At 41.8% G+C, this 18,010-nt stretch overlaps 1 protein-coding gene across 1 annotated transcript; it reads right to left on the reverse strand.

The window, feature by feature from the left end:
* Window positions 1-12,325: 12,325 nt before the first annotated feature.
* Window positions 12,326-13,559, reverse strand: LOC132094745 (G-protein coupled receptor 183-like). Its single transcript, XM_059499394.1, has one exon. The coding sequence runs from the start codon at window positions 13,526-13,528 to the stop codon at window positions 12,503-12,505; it is 1,026 nt and encodes a 341-aa protein (XP_059355377.1). The 5' UTR covers window positions 13,529-13,559; the 3' UTR covers window positions 12,326-12,502.
* Between the last annotated feature and the right edge of the window lie 4,451 nt (window positions 13,560-18,010).

Raw genomic sequence — 18,010 nt, forward strand, 5'->3', positions numbered from 1 at the left:
CCGTCGACACGACGTCTGTATGCCTCGAAGTGGTCGGTGTTCTCCAGCTGGTGCACAGCTCGAGGTTATTCACCCCTTAGTTGTGAGGTGACGGAGGTCCTCTCCTTCCTTCAGGAGCTGTTGGATAAGGGCAGAGCCCCATCCACGCTGCCATCGCGGCGTTTTCTGAAACGGCGTCCGGTCAGTCAATAGGAAGGAATGATTTAGTCATCCGGTTCCTCAGAGGAGCTAGGAGGCTGAATCCTCCCAGACCTCCGTCAGTCCCTATGTGGGACCTCGCGGCGGTTTTGGAGGCCTTGAAGGGTCCCCCTTTCGAGCCTATCCAATCGATTAGCCTTCAGCATCTGTCGTTCAAGACAGTATTCTTGTTGGCTCTTCTGTGAAGCGTGTGGGTGATTTGCACGCGCTCTCGGTGAGCCAGTCGTGCTTGGAGTTTGGGCCCAATGACTCAAGAGTCATACTCAAACCTAGGCACGGTTATGTGCCGAAATCCCTCAACACGCCGTTTCGGGCTCAGGTTATTGCCCTGTCTGCCCTGCCGGTGTCAGGGGAGGATGGAGACTCAAGTCTTCTTTGCCCTGTCAGGGTTTTAAGAGCTTATGTGTCTTGCTCTGCTGCCTTTCGGTAGACTGATCAGCTATTTGTCTCGTTCGGTGGACGTTCCAAGGGAATGGCTGTTTCGAGACAGACTCTATCCAGATGGATAGTTGATGCCAAAGCATTAGCTTACGCTTCCAGGGGCCTTCAGTGCCCGTTGGGCGTCAGAGCACACTCCACAAGAGGCGTCGCCTCGTTGTGGGCGTGGTCTACTGGGATCTCCTTGCAGGATATATGTATGGCGGCAGGTTGGGCCTCGCCGTCTACATTTATCAGGTTCTATAACCTGGAGGTTCCCGCCTTGCAAGCAAGGCTGCTGTCGGTATAGACGAATCAGGGCCCTGAGGGGAATTCTGAGTTCACGAGCGCTATGCGCTGCCGACTGTTATATGGGCAGTATTGCGTAAGACCCGCATTGCCACATTGGTCAGGCCTTGCCTCGGCTGTGTGATGTCATATTGCCGCATCTACGGATGCTGCTAGATATGGGACGGAGGGCTTTCCCCCTTTCTGTCCTGGACTCTCTGTGAGTCCCTCAGGTGACTGTGCACTGTAAATCCTGGGCGTTGCTTCAGGTTTATTGGTGTGTGATCCCTGCGCGCACGGCGTTTTACATTGGGTTCCCGTAGCGTCTTAGCTAAGACGCAGTACGAGAGTGCTCTCGTAAGAGAACGTACTCGGTTACTAAACGTAACCTCGGTTCTCTCTAGAAGAGCGAACGAGTACTGCGTTCTCTGCCGTGCGTACGTTTCACTCTGGTTCGCTTCGGCAATGAAATAAATCAGGTGAGTCAGCCTTTTCGAGCTCCTTTTATAGGTTGGGCCACACCCGTTTCGGCGGGAAGTGGCAAGAAGGGCGCGAAGCGCCCTTATTGGTCTGATGTTGCATCAGCCTGCGCTCGATAGGCTGTGCAGTTGCCGCAGAACAAGCCAATGAGCGAACGAGCCGTCTCGCCTATGGCTATGTACTGCTGCAAATGCGCTTTACAAAAATACAAAATTAAGGATAATTTTTTGCTTCAGTATTTCGTGAAAAGAGACTTTTCCCATAGCGTCTTAGCTAAGACGCAGTACTCGTTCGCTCTTCTAGAGAGAACCGAGGTTACGTTTAGTAACCGAGTACGTTTCTTCCTCAAGTAGGATCTTAAATATCTAACTAGAGTTTTCTTTGGCACAATCTGTTTTGGCATGCTCACTGGGGGTTTGTTGAGTTTTGTAAAGCCACTTTGGAAATGTATTGTGAAAAGCATACTGTACTTTGATTTACATAGAGTAATATATAAATAAATGAAAAGGTATTTTGCTTGCCCTTTTCCTGAACATATCGTGACAGAAGAATCTACTAATGCAAAAGTGTTGACTGTGATAATTTGGAAAGTGATATGGAACTTTTTGTTTTGAAAGGACTTCCCTTGGAGCCATATAAGAGCAAATCAAGGATGAAGATGTAATCCTTATTTAACTTAATAATATATAAATTGCAATAGCAGAAATGTAACATTTCACATATGAACATTAAAAATAAACTTTTTTTCAGTTATATTGAATAACAATAATAATAATATCTGCATTTTCTTTTGTTTAGTTTATTTGCTTTGAACAGCCCCTAATTGCCACATTTTTTGGTCACAATAACTGGTTCCCAAAGTTTGCTGTGTTTAGTCACAAGATGGCAGTAATGCTTCATTATTGCATTTTTAGGATTTAGCAGAATTCAGTCACGTTATACCTTGAGCCAGAAAGTATATTTAGTGTGAACATTGATTTAAGCAGCTACATACCTGTATATGTTAATTTTAAGACAGTCTTGATATAATTTCATAATTTATAAATCATAAACATTGTATAGCTCTATGTGATGTAGTTATTTTCATATGTGCTTATAAAGCAAACTATAAGGTTAACCAGAGACTGTTTGGCATAATGAACTAATAGAAAAAAATTGTTTTGTTTTGTTTTTTCCAGTAAGTTTAAATGGATTTTTATCTTTTATGGGCATTTATACCTTTTTAAGGCTTTTGTGTGTGTGTGTGGGTGTCTGTGTGTGTGTTTGCATCATCTTTTCAGTCAAATTTTTAAATTGATTCAGTCGATTAGAATAATAAATGAAATCAGTATTGAAAAAAATTATCTGCAGAGAAAACACAAAAGCTGCATTAGATGCATTCACACACTGTTTAATGCAGGGCATTAATATTTACCCTGCAGTTAAAAATGCATTAATACTGTTTTGATATTGTAAACATAAAATGTTGAATACTGATATTTGAATTTATACCGGGCATTCTGATTGGATGCCACAACACATTATAGTGGCTCATAATAAACAAACTACATAATCATTTAACCAAACGACCTACATCTCTTCCTTTTAGTATTTAGCCCTATCAAACAAGGCATCACTGGTAAATATAACTTTGCAACATGAACCAAACAAATTAGGTTAGAATACCTCACATTGCACTTTAACAGTTGGGCCTCTTCGTAACCTACTGATCACCAAGAGTGTTTAAAGTCCTTCAAAATGTCACAACACTGGACACGCTGGATAGCTGGGGTGAAATTACACAAAGAAGAAAACTTTTTTTTTTTTCACATGTATTTGGGATTTGGTCTGCAGATGCGACCTGAACGTGTGGTGTATGGTGTGTCGTGGTTCTTAATGGGTGATCGCGCTGTGGGCTGGGGGGACGATGGGTATTGTAGTTGCGCAGTGTTTGGTGTCGGCATTTGTGGTGAAGGAAAACTGTCCACCTTAGGGGAGCTGGTGTCCTGAGGGTCTGGGTCATTAAGGAGCTGCGGTAATGGCTGCTCAGCCACAGGAAGTATGTGACGGCGATTTTTCCTGTAAGCCTTCCCATCTGCTTGAACTATGTAGGACCGTGGTTCCTTACTCATCTCCTTTACTGTTCCAAGTTTGTCGAAGCCTTTCACTGTCTGCATGCGGACCACTTGTCCCTCTGCCAGCGGCTGTAGTGGGTGACTCGACTTGTCATAGCAGCGCTTCAGTGTGAGTCTTTTGTTGAGGAGTTGAGCGGTGACTTGTTTGATATTCCTCGGGGTAGGCTCCAGCAGTTTAGTACTCACCGAAATGGCTGCGCGAGTTTGGCGAGACATAAGGCGCTCAGCAGGAGAGCCTAATGTTGGGTCCCGGGGAATGTTTCGGAGGTTCAGAATATTGAGAAACACATCAGACCAATCCCTATGTGATTTCTCCATGAGTTGCATGGCACTGCGGACTGCCCTTTTCCACGAGTCCATTTGACTGGGAAAACTCTGGGCTGCTTGTGGTATGAGTAAAATCCCATTGCTCAGCAAAATCCTTAAAGTGCTGGCTGGTGTATTGTCTAGCATTGTCAGTGAGGAGTATGTGAGGCATACCATGTACCGAAAAGTGTCTTTTTAATTTGGATATAACGGATGATGAGGTCAAGTCTCGAAGGAGGTCGACTTCGAACCAGCCGGAATACGAATCCAAGAGAACTTGATAGTGTTTGCCATGCCAATCAAGGATGTCTGCGGCCACTGTGGACCATGGCAGATCTGGGACAGGGTGGAGCTGGAGGGGCTCTTTCCGCTGATGCGACTCTGTGCTATTGCATACTGCACATGAGAGCAACTCTTCTGTGATGTTCTTTGACATTGTGGGCCAAAAAATTACACCTCTAGCTTTTCGCTTGGTTGCCTCAATACCTGGGTGGCCTTTGTGTACAATGTTGATGTACTCCTTGTGCAGGGATCGTGGAATGACGGCTTTATGGCCTTCTTTATGGCCTTTCATGACGATACCATCCTCCACTGTCATCTCTGTATGGAAAAAATTGTCTAATGGCAGACTGGAGCTGGCTTTCTCTGGTGGGCCATCCACGTCAAATGACAGTGGTAATCGTTTGTAGCACCTCATCCCATGTAGCTCACGTTGTTGACTTCGTAGTCACCGTTTTCAACAGGGCTGTGTGGTGCTTGTGAGCTGGGAGCTCTTGAGAGGGTGTCTGCCAAGTACACGTACTTGCCCTTTTTGTAGATCAGGCTGATGTCGTAGCTTTGCAGCCGAAGCAACATTCTCTGGAGACGGGCAGGAGCGGCATGGATGGGCTTTTTCATGATGGTGACTAAAGGCTGGTGGTCAGTTTCTACGATTGTGGGCTTTCCGTAGACATAGTCTTTGAATTTTGTGCAGGCAAACACAACAGCCAGAAGCTCCTTTTCTATTTGAGCATATCGCGTCTCCGTGTCCGTGAGAGCACGCGATGCGAAGGCTACTGGTCTACCGTTCTGTAAGCATGCTGCTCCTAGTCCATAACATGACGCGTCGCAAGTCAGTGTAACTGGGTCTTTGACATTGTAGTATGCCAGTACTGGTGGGCTGGACAGGCATGATTTGAGGCGCTCAAAAGCCTCTTGATGCTGTTGAAACCAGCACCACGCTGTCTCTTTGCAGGTGAGTTTCCTAAGGGGCGCTGCAATGTCGCTGAGATTTGGGATGTACTTGCTAAGGTAATTGACCATGCCCAGGAAGCGTTGTAGTGCGGTCATTGATCGCTGCAGTTTTAGACGGGTCTGTTTTTAGGCCTACACTTGATGTGGCCTACGTAGGCTACCTGGTCCAGGCGAAATTTACACTTGTTCGGGTTTAACCTGAGATTGACTTCCCGTGCCCTTTCGAGCACCTTTCTCAAGTTGGCGTCATGTTCGGCCACTCCGCGGCCTCCTATGATAATGTCACCGACGATGATTGAGCAGGGGTAACCCGCAAACAGTTGTTCCATGGAGCGCTGAAATACTTCACTTGTGGAATTTATGCTGAAGGGCATCCTTAGAAATCTGTAGCGTCCAAATGGAGTGCTGAATGTGGTCAGCAGTGACGATTTCTTGTCAAGACGTATCTGCCAGAACGAATTCTTTGCATCCAGGACAGAAAACACTGTTGCCCCGGACATTTGTGCTGCCACCTCTTCAACGCTGCGCATTGGGTGATGGGGTCTTTTCAGTGCGGTGTTGAGGTCTTTGGGGTTGATGCATAGTCTGATTTCTCGCTTATCCTTCTTATGTGCTGCCACCATGGATGATACCCAGTCGGTTGGTTGCGTGACTGGTGTTATGACACCTATGCTTTGCATACGTTCAAGTTCAGCTTTAACTCTTTCTTGCATTGCAACAGGGATACGGTGAGCTGGCCGGACGATAGGCTGTATGCTGGTATCCAAAATCATGGAGTATGTGACCGGAAGTTCTCCCAACTCGTCACTGAACAGGTCTTTGTACTGTGTAAATGTCTGTGAGCTGAAGTCCGTGCCGCTCTCCACGCTGATCTGATGGATGTCTGAACTCATTTTCACAACCCCCATGTCCATACATGCACGAAATCCTAGCAGTGGTTGCACTGCTCTGTCCACAATAAAAAACGGCAATGAGCGGTTCTGCTCCTTTAAACAGTACCGAAGAGTGGCGACGCCACTGGTCTCTATTCTGGTGCCTCCATAGGCAACAAGGCTAGCCGCGTTCTTCTGTTTTACAAGTAATTCACCGCTATTAAGTCCCCTGAAAGTGTCAAGTGACATCACATTGCATTTTGCTCCTGTGTCCACTTTCATCTCAGTGGGCTTGCCGTTTATATGCATTGTGACAAATCCTTCATCTTTTTCAATGGCTTTTAAAATCACACAATCAACGTGACTGTCAACTTCAACGTCCACATAAAACGTTCCATCTTCACATGTTTGTTCCTCTATTTCTATCTCATTAACAGTCTGTCTGCCAGTTTTCTGTCTAGGATGTTGCATATTTTGGCTGCACAGTTTAGACTTGCAGCAACTTTTAAAGTGGTTAAACTTTTGGCAGCTGTGACACTGTTGTCCGAATGCTGGACACTTTTCCCGCTTTGCTGCGTGGCTGCCTCCACAATTATTGCACCTCGTGATAGTCTGTGAGGGGTGCTGGGACTTTACATACTGCATTCTATTTGAAACTAACCTAACTGCATCCACGCTGGCAGCATTACTTTGTGATGATAACATCTTGCTGCTTTCCTCGGTCATCTCGTGTATCCGACATATTGAAATGGCTTTGGCAAGTGTAAGCTCGCTATCTCTTAACAGAGCTTTTCTCAAAGTGTCACTGGTGACGCCACACATGATGCGGTCACAGATCAGCTCCTCTGTAAGGTCTCCGAAGCTGCAGTGTTTAGCCTTAATCCTTAAATCACTAATGAATGATTCAATGCTCTCACCTTGTTTCTGACCTCTGGTATGAAATTTGTGTCTTTCCATCGTCCTGTTGTTTTGAGGATTGCAGATTTCACAGAATTTTTTCTTCAAACATTCGGGGTCCTCTCAAGATTAAGCAGGTGTAATGATCCTTCCGCCATCTCCCGGCGCGCGCACTTCAGCAGCGTAGGCGAAAGAACGCTCTCGTTCGGTGCTGGCTTGTCCGAATGTGCGGCAGCAATAAAAATATTGTACTCCCGCTCAAAAATACGCCAATTCTCGGCGATATTTTCATCAAAAACGAGAGGGTCGGGTCTGCGAAATCCATCCGCCATTACGTTGGGTAAAGTTAGAGGAAAACAACGTTGTCAAATGGCGATAGCTATGCTAGCACAGTCCAATGTAACAGGTTGTTCAACGACGACAGAAAGAAATACTCACTGGCGAGAAGTTCGTACTCACTTCTAACATGTAGAATGTTTGAATATGTTTTCTTGAGTCAATGATCACACTGAATGTAGATGACTGCATTTAATCTCACATTTCTGTTAACCGCCAGCCGATACAGATCAGAGAACAAAACCAACTCGCCACCGGGCATTCTGATTGGATGCCCCAACACAGTACGGTGGCTCATAATAAACAAACTGCATAATAATTTAACCAAACGACCTACAGTGGGTCATTTATAGGGTGAGGGTGAGTAAATATTCAGCAAAGGTTCATTTTGGCGTGAACTATTCCTTTCATTTGACATTCTGATCTGTAGATATGATGCCTCCTTCAAGTTGTAGATGTGCAGCTGTACCAGTAAATGATATTTAAAAATGATTTAAATCATATAAGTACAACTACTTTATAGCCATTTTAATTTGAAACACTACAATAAATTACTAATATCCATATTATTTTGTGTAAATGTGCGAGTGTTTTGAATAATTGAATGACTGTTCATGCAAACCCCATGATTAAGTTTACAGTTCCATTCATTATGTAACCTAATTTTATATTGTTGCCACATAGCTCCAGCAGTAATAGACAGTTCCCCTTCTGCATATTCAAATCCTTTTCACCCACAGGTCTCAATATAGACCAGGCGGCAAGGAAGTCGACCGGAAGTTGAAGTGGGCCAGGTGCCGCCATCTTGTAGCAGAACTTCACTTGCGTTAGCATCCCATTGACCTCCCATTCATTTTGGCGTCACTTTGACATCGAATAACTTTACATCTGAGGCGTTTAAAGACTCCATTTGTCCATTATTTATTTCTAAAGATACACGACAATGTATAAAGGGCTCCATTACCTTCTATGTTACATTATGGCCCCGTAGAAACAGTTTTTGTAAAAATAGGCTAACGATTGCGTCATAACCACTCGACTCTCTGTCGCATTACCGTACAGACAGGAGGAGAAGCTTGCAGGCAATTAACTTAATATGGCGTACTGGCGTTACATTTTAAAATACTATACAAAATAATTAATCAGAATACGTACTCCTTCTCACTCACGCCAAAGAACTCAAGCTCACCGTCTCTGCAAGATTAACGATGGCAGTTTGCACGCACAGCTACTAGAAGATTTACAAATGTCAGACAGGTTGCTGACGTCATCAAGCTTAGTTTGAGTCTGGCGTCAGAAACGGAAGTGCTAAAAATAGCTAAAAACGGGCTTCACTTGTCTCAATTGAGTTCCAATGGGGTCGCTGTGTCCATTTCTTTTACTGTCTATGGTATAGACCCCTTAAAAGTTTGTAAACATTCCAACGTCTCCGGGTGGGCGGGGCTTAGCTGGAGGCAAAAAGAGGCGTAGACGCAATGTTGACAAGCGTAAGCTAGCACGTTTTAGGAGGGATTTATTAAACGTGGATGCAGAAGAAGGTTCGGAACTGTCCGAATATGAACAGTCCCTGACTCTGCGGGACCGTGACAGCTTTTTTTTTTTTTTATTAACTCTCGCGGATGGAAGCAGGCTACCTGACCCTTATGACATACGGCCATATGAGTTACTTTTGGATGGTATGGGGAATTTTGTCAAGGCTTATTTTCTAATGTAACCTATCGCTGGGCTAACTATGATTAGCAATGTGTATTATTTTTAGATTTACTAGATAAAACCAACACACCAGTTCATATGCATATATTATTTTACCTGATATGAAGTGTGCACTGCAAAAACGAACATTATTTATGATCATCTCCGTCCAGTCTGTACGCCGTATTGTATTCAACCACAATTGTCTTCTTGATTTCTGTGAAGGAATGTCTGCCGGGATCCGTTAAAACTTTAGTTTTGAAACAAAAGTGCTGTTCCTTCTATTCTGGCAGCCAAAAACCCAACAAGAAGACATTTTAAAGTCAAAACCTCAAACTTTTAGCGCACCTGCAATGAGTTTTGCCTTATGTTTTGATACAGAAATTGTATGTGAGTTCAGAGTGCACTGTAGTAATTTTAGTGAAAAGTTTCAACCAAGCTACCACAGCTTCCTCAAAAACCTTAAGAAAGGAGAGCGTTCACATGAGACAAAAGTTGAGAACTTCTTTCTGCCCACAGCACACACAAAAATACAAAATAGTTTTTACCAGCACTAAAACCAAGGTGGAGATTTATGAGAAGATTTTAATGGTGTTAGGCTGCATGAAATCATTGAGATGCCATAAACTTTAGTCAGGACAGACACTATATTGAATATTACAAGGATAAAAAAAGGAGTCCTGAATCTCATACTTTTAAAAAAGAATTGAGTTTGTGTCTACTGCAAAGGGTTTTATTGGAAATACATTGTTAGCTGAACAATTGTAAGGTTAACCACTGTACAATCTATTAAACACATGTAACTTGTAACCTTTACAGCCTTGTTTTCTTTCCTGTCAAACATTAAAGAGGTAGTTCTTGCCATTACTCATATTGTTCCAAACCCGTAAGACCTTCATTCTTATTTGGAACACAAATTAAAATATTTTTGATGAAATTTGAGAGCTTTCTGACACTCCACAGGCAGCAATGTAACTGAAATGTTCCTTGACCCAGAAACATAGTAAGGACTTTATAGGTCAAATAGTTATTGTATGCACACACATGTGTCGTGGTGCTCTCAATAATACCAGAAGACATTAACTCGGGGAAGAAGAATTGTTGAATAAAGAATTTTTGTTTTCTGTGTGCACAAAAAGTATTCTCCTAGCTTCATAAAACTACAGTTGAACCACTGATGACACATTTCACATATTTTACCAATGTCCGTACTACCTTTCTGGGAACATTCAGTTGCATTGCTGTCTATGGAGGGTCAGAAAGCTCTCAGATTTCATCAAAAATATCTTAATTTGTGTTCCCGAAGATGAACAAAGGTCTTATGGGTTTGAAACGGCATGAGGGTCAGTAACTAAAGACAGTAATTTTTTGACGAACTAATCCTTTAAGTTTGGAACTGGCTAAAATGACTATGACTAATTTGCTAAGCTAATTTGGGTAAAAAAAAAAAAAAAAAAAAACTTTTTTAAAAAAGTTTATTTTTTGGGTTACCTCCCCAAAAATTCTCTCACAGTAGAAGTATCTGTATTTCTGTATGCATTATGGTGAACTAATATGCCTATTTATGTGTCAAATCCAAAATAAACATCAACTCAGAAACTAGGACAGGAAATGAGTGATGTGAACTGTCGCAACCCAACCAAAATTGTTATTTTGTGTGTGTGTGTGTGTGTGTGTGTGTGTGTGTGTGTGTGTGTATACCACTTGCTGTGAGTTTATCTGAAACATACGTTAATGGAAGACTGACATATGGAAAAAAAAAAGAAAAAGAAATTATTAGACCATTTTTATATTTTGCTCTGACTGGGGATTAAGGCATTTGGGTGGACGTGTGAATTCAGCATTACTCATTTCACTGATGAAAATGCTGTTTACGTAGACAAAAAAAATAAATTAAATAACCCCCCCCCCCCCCCCCCAACATTGGGTTGAGTTAGGGGTCAGAGCAGAATTAGGGTGGAAAATATTCGTGTGACTTTATTGGTGCAATAAATAAACAATTATATATGATCCATTTTAATTTTATTTTTATCATATAGTAAATAAGAATTTTTACATAGATCTGGTTAACTTAACGAGGTACAAAAATTGTATTCATTTCACTGTGAATGTTTTGTACCACATATTTAAAGAAAATAGAGGATGTTGGTATGTGGTGAGGTTGAGAAAATGTCATTTAATGTTTTTGCTAGATATTGTGCATTTCTAATCGTTGATAAATTCAAATTATATTCTTTGAACATATATTCTCTACAAAGACAATTTTACCACCCACATTATCTGCCACCTACATCCTTATGTATTGCAGGCTGCTGTATGCTTGCCACATTCTCCGCATTTTTTTATAGACACGTAACTTCATGGTATACACAACAAAGTCTAGCAAACCACCTGTAGCAGCTAAAAAGACACTTTATGTGCTTGTGGTTATGTTGATGATATCCTGTTCTGAAGCTCAGGTGAAATTAAAGTAGGAAAAAGAACACTACTGCCATGTGTGTGTTTAACACCCACATGCTCCCATCAAACATGTGCTGCCATGCGCTTTTTGGTCCCTGCTGCCCACACAGAAGAGTGTGACGGTGAAGTCATCGCCATTTCGTAGTTACACTGTTTCAGTTGATACGTCTCATATGTCAGAGCTACAAAGAGTGAATCAAGTGGCATGCCATTCTGAGAAACATTGAGATGTGATTTCTGATTATAGATAAATTACTTCTTGTTGTGGCACTCAGAGTCTTGTTGTGCATTCCCAGGGGTTGATAACTAAATGGCAAATTAGGTCATCAAAAACATTTTTCGCACTTTTTTTAGTGTTGCGTAGGCAGCTGGAGATGATAACTGAAATAAAACGTAACAGCTTGGAAATGAACTCTTTAATTGATATTCAGAGAAAGTTGTTTAGCCCAACAGCTACATGAGCTTCAAATTCCCAAATGGAAAATGCCGTTATAGGGGTTGCTCGAAATGTAACACACATTGTGAGCATTTTTTAAGCAAAACACAGTATTTACACAGCAGCTTATGGAAATGTCAATAGGTATTAACATTTACCTACATAATAACTCATTCTTACTCAAAATGGTCTTTTAGCCTCCTTGACCTTTATGTGGGACTTTTCAAATTAACTAATTTTCTTAGTTCACTCTAAAATGATAATAGATAAGTTCTGTCATTATTTACTCGCCCTCATGTCATTTCAAGCCAAAAAAGACTTTTGTGTATTTTCAGGACATAAATTAGGATATCAATTTTTATTTGGAAAAAAACCAAAATCAAAGCTGGCTATCAAATAAACCAATCCTGTCTCTTCAAAAGACTTGGATTAAATTGCATGATTCATTGATTATTACAAAAAAATTTTTTTTTGAAATTTCAAATTTGATTAAAATATCTTCATTTGTGTTCTGAAGATGAACAAATTTCGTATGGGTTTGGAACAACATGAGGATTAGTACATGATAGTACATGATTAGTACATGATTAGTCAAAAATCCCAAGACAAAATAACAGATACACCATCAATGATAAGAAATTGTATGCCATATGCTCAGAAATAAAAAGTATGAAACTCTGCACTCTACAGCTATCTAACAAAATTTTCACACGTGTGCAGACATTTCCTCTGCAGTTTGCACCATCATATTTTTCTTAACATAATATTGGCCCTCATGTGTTACTGCTGCTGTTTTCCTGCATGCTCCTTGAGGATGCTGAAACGGAAAGGTAGCTCTTAAAAAGACTCATGACTCTCTGCTTGTACGTTTTGATGGCAAAAAAGTAAATAATAGGGTCAAGGCAGCTGTTAAAGTTCATCATGGAAACGGTTACCTGCAGGGACATTTTCAAAGTCTTTAAGTCCTCACAAGTGGGCTCATTGTACAGCCTTCTAACTGCATACTGAATGATGTTGATGTGGTAGGGACTGAAGCACACGCCAAAGCTCAGCAGAATGAGTAGGATCATATTTTTGGCCCTGCTGTTGCTGCCAGACCTGCTGGTCACCGGGTTTTCCTTGGCTGTCTTGGAGAGCTTGTAGCTGACCTGACTGTAGCAGCACAGGATGAGTCCCAATGGAATGCAAAACCCAATTATGCAAGCAAACAGGAGAACGTATGCCATCCTGGGGCTATCAAAATTAGAGAACTCCATGCACGTTCGATGACTGGACCTGTGTTCCATGGTGTTCTTCATGAGCAGAGGAGACGTCTCAAGAAGCACCACCACCCATACCAGAATGCAGATACCTCGCACAACTTTGTTTTTCCTTAGTCTTTGACATCTCTGACGGTGCAGCATGGCCAAGTAGCGATCTACACTGATGCAGGTCATGAAGGCGATGCTAGCGTAGGTATTGCTGTAGAAGATCATGGCAGTCAGCCGGCACAGGAAATCTCCAAAAGGCCAGTCGAAGCCTTGGATGTAGTAGATGATCCTGCCGGGAAGAGCCAAAGTGAAGAGGGTGTCAGAGATGGCCAGGTTGATGATATATATGGTGGTGGAGTTCATCTTCTGCTTATTCTGACAGGTGATGCGGAGGACCAGGCTGTTACCTGCCACGCTGATGATAAAAACCAGGCAATAGAAAGTGGGAAAGATGATCCGTGCAGACTCCTTGTAGATGAAAACATCACAAGTCTGGTTTGTGGAGCTGTCATTCATTGGCATTGTCTGTTGTGGAGTTTGATCTGTCATGTTTCTGAGACTGAGGAAATACAAGACTGTTAAAAAACCTTTTTAGGAGGAAATAAATACCACAAAATGTTTAATTAAAACAAAAAATGATAGTATTACAAAAAAGGATAGTATTACAAAAATAATATATATATATATATATATATATATATATATATATATATATATATATATATATATATATATATATATATATATATATATATATATATATATATATATATATATATACACAAAAGATTTCACATCAGTAAATCAAAATAATTGTCTGATACTCACAGCAGGTTTGATGGTCTATCTCTCTTTTAACCTGAGAGTGATGTGACTGAGTTAGTAAGCGTTTTTGCTGAATTACTTCGAAAGAAACCCACCCCCTTAAACCTGATTGGTTAAGATTAATTGGGGTTAGATAATGTATTCTGTAAGTCTCTGTTAGAGTGAAATAGGCATGAAAAAATATATATAAATTGCTATGTACATTTAATATCTTGTTTTTTATTTGTTCTCTCCAGTTTTAATAACTGTCATTTATATATTTTTATTAAACCTATATTATACAAATACTGTTTGCCATCAACACAATCCAAGAAATTCCAGCTAAAATATACTAAATGTTCCAGTGGTCATGTTCGCTGTAGTCTTAAAAGTCTCAATGTATTCAATCATTTTTCATTACTAACAGTCAGAAAAACATGCTTCGATGCCTGGGATAATACATACCTCTTTTTCTGGTTATAACAGCTCACATACACCACAAGCTCTTATTTCTGCAGCACTGACCCAGTTAACATGTCAACAAATATGTTGAGGTACTTTTGCAGGGCTTAACAACATCCTTTTTCAAAACCATCATCAGGATAAATGTAACACACCCCAGGCACGGGAAGCACACATATTGGAGATTGCTTTTAGACAGAACAACAGAAGTCACTTTAAGCATCAAGTTTAACTGAAAACAAATTATGCGTGGTTGTGCAACTTTGATTTAGTATAAAAAAACAGGTAGTCTGCAGAACCCAGCGAGCAAGTCAGGCTGCCGATAACATCTGTGGCTTATGACCACACTGTGCCTCATCCTCATGTTCGATATATGGCAGCAGTTTCCCAATCACTTGGTTTTCTGTTGATGAAAGTAGTAAAAAAAAAAGAACAAGAGCACTGCCATTCATTTCACAATAATGACAAATGTGAAGGAATGTGCAAGAGACATTCACTTAAATATATCCCTGTGGTCTTTATCTTGCACAGAGCCTGGCACTATATGCGCTTTTACATATTTTCTTTTTTAACATAACAGCAACTGCTGTGCAGCTTGCTACAGATTATATTAACACATTTGCATTAGTCATTATAGATATTCATAAGACTGTAGTTTTTGAATACTTTACTACAGGGGTCAGTTTGTTAAAAGTACTAATCCATGAATGGTATCATAAACTAAAAAATTACCAACATTTTTTAAATCTTGTTTAATGATTAGATACGCATTTTAGAGCGGTTATTCAGATTGGTATATTATTTCTGTGTCCTCTGAGGCAGTATTACAAAAAATAATGATTGTTTTCATATGGGTTTCCAAGAACACTTTTCTAATTGTTCTAATAAAAAGGTAGTCTCAGTCAAAATTCATGACATTAGTTCAGCAAAAGACATGTCAGGCCACCGACACAAACAATGTGCCACAAAACCACAGTGTTCACACTTTTCGGGGGAAATCTGCCTACAAATGGCTTTGATATGCAGAGACAACTAATTCTCTGCATATTTAGCTGAGACTGTAGAAAGCACTGAAACAATGAAAATGTATACACTGTAAAAAATCCAATTAACATAATGATGGAAGGACAAAATTATTTAAGTTGAGCTAATTTTATTGCTTGGGCTTAGTTCAGAGGACATATTATATTAAGTCTACAACAAATATATAAAAAAAAACATTGAATGAATGCTTATTTTCAAATCCGCGGTGCGGGATCCTCCTCTGACCCTGACGTTTCCTTCCAGGCCCTAACCACGGCCGAAACGAGCTTCCGGTTTGAGATCAATTGCTGCGCGCAGATCCCTGATGACGCCAGCATCGACTGCACCGCTGTTGAGGGATTGAAGCAGTTTCGTCCTGGATTACCTGGAGTATAGCCATGGGATGAAGAGCAGAAACTGCCTGGCACATGTGAAACTGCCGGGCACAGGTGCGTGGCAACAGTCTCCTCAACGGGGGGCATGCGCACATACCCGTTGCCCTCTGCCCCTTCCACGTGCGCGAACATGGCCTGCGTGGCTGAGTGAGTGCGTGCCGATTGAGGTGCAACCCAAGATTTCACCACGTGCTTGTGCACATCTGGGAAGAATGGGGTTCTTCTCCTCGATGCGACCTGTCGGCGGCCCAACTGGAGGGACCACGAGTCCAGCTTACTCTTCACAGGCTCGTCAGGTGCATTCCAAGCGAGGTCCAGCTCCGTGATGGCCTTGCTGAGGACCCTGACAAGCTCCTCCTGGAGGTCTGCAGGGCCCTCTTGGTCGGGGCGGTTCGGCTGAGATGCCCAATCCTTTTCCGTCACAGAGAGCGACATGGAGTCGTCTTCCTCACCAGCTCTGAAGGTGGCGAAGTTCGCTGAGGCATGGGGGGGGTGGAAGCTATCATCTGCGAAGTCGACAGCGATGAACTCGTCCTCGGGCAAGGGAGGGCACACCAGCAGCTCGCTGGTGGCAGTGAGCCTCATCCCTGCTGTTGCCCGAGCAACTTCTCTCCTGGCTCTGAGGGCGCGCACTGGTAGCTCGGCGCAGTGGTTGCACGTGTCATCCGTGAGTGCCGCCTCGGGCGTGGGCGAGGCCCAGGCAGGTGACACAGAACTGGTGAAGGTCGGGCGGATCAATGGGACCTGCACAAATCTGACATATACGACAATAGCTGATGTAATGTTGAGTTACCGCCTCGAGAAGGAAATCAGTCTCCTCTTGGCTTATTTTGAAATCCCCAAAATGTTTTCTTTGGAAATCCTTGTTTTGTGCTTCTAATTTGTACCCAGCATTATGGGGTTTTTTTTCTCTCCGCGCTCTTACTAACCATGCAGCACTGACGAACTACGACATCCGCCTGCACGTGTTTTTGATTCGCAACAGTCAGCAGCAGTGTGAAAAAAAGTGTTTATTACGTTTGAAATCTGTATATTTAACTTACAAAAATGCATGGATTCGCTACAGTGGGCCTTTATTCATGCCCCGGAGCCGTGTGAGGGACATTTTATTACAGATGCGCACACTTTATTTCACATTTTCTGAACTATTGACAACAAACACCCACTTACCCCCATTGAAAGGCTTGGAAGAGCAAGGACAATATTTAATAGAACTTGGATTGGATTATTCTGAAAGACGAAAGTCACATACACCTAGGTCGATTCAAGGGTGAGTAGAAGATGGATACATTTTCATTCTTGGGTGAACTAACCCTTAATGTTAAAAGCTGTGTTACTATAATTAATTTTTATTTAATTTTGGCCTGTTGTATGATATTTTCGTGTTTCCGTGATATTAGGGAAGTCGTGGCCTAATGGTTAGAGAGTCGGACTCCCAATCGAAGGGTTGTGAGTTCGAGTCTCGGGCCGGCAGGAATTGTGGGTGGGGGGAGTGCATGTACAGTGCTCTCTCCACCTTCAATACCACGACTTAGGTGCCCTTGAGCAAGGCATTGAAATGGCTGCCCACTGCTCTGGGTGTGTGTGTGTTCACAGTGTGTGTGTGTTCACTGCTCTGTGTGTGTGCACTTCGGATGGGTTAAATGCAGAGCACGAATTCTGAGTATGGGTCACCATACTTGGCTGAATGTCACGTCACTTTCACTTAAAAAATATGAAGAAATCGCACAGTCTCTGTCTTTTATAAGCCAATGCTAGGCTCTTTTCTAGTGATGGGTCGTTTTTTTGAACAATTCGTTAATTTTCAATGAATCTTTAATGTAACTCGGGAAGAATAAGTCATCTCTGGGAGTGATTCATTCAGTCACGTGTGCGCATAATTCTATAGGTTCTGTACTGGAATTAGTCTAGTAGTTCACCTGTTTCAGTCAATGCAGTCTGAGCTGGAAAAAGAATTTATTAGTTCATCTCATGAGTCTTCAGGTTTTTCAAGTCGTTCGTTCATCACATGACGGACCCATAAGCGTAACCAATGCAGTCTTGAGACAGAAAGAGAATTGATCAGTTCATCTCATGAGTCTTCAGATTTTTCGAGTCATTCATTCATCAAGTGACAGACCCATAAGCTTTAACCTATGCAGTCTAAGCCGGCAAGAGACTTAATAATAATAATGACCAACCCTTTTATTACCTTTGTTACAACATTCAGTGTATGGAAAAATAACCATCATGACAGAAATTCACACATTTATAAACTGCAAGAAGTAAAAAAGTTACAATTTGAGGCCAGAAACTGTACTCTACAGAACTTTAAGAGTAAATAATAATTATAATAATGATGATGATG

The sequence above is a fragment of the Carassius carassius genome, chromosome 19, assembly GCF_963082965.1.
Source record: "Carassius carassius chromosome 19, fCarCar2.1, whole genome shotgun sequence".
Lineage (NCBI taxonomy): Eukaryota > Metazoa > Chordata > Actinopteri > Cypriniformes > Cyprinidae > Carassius > Carassius carassius.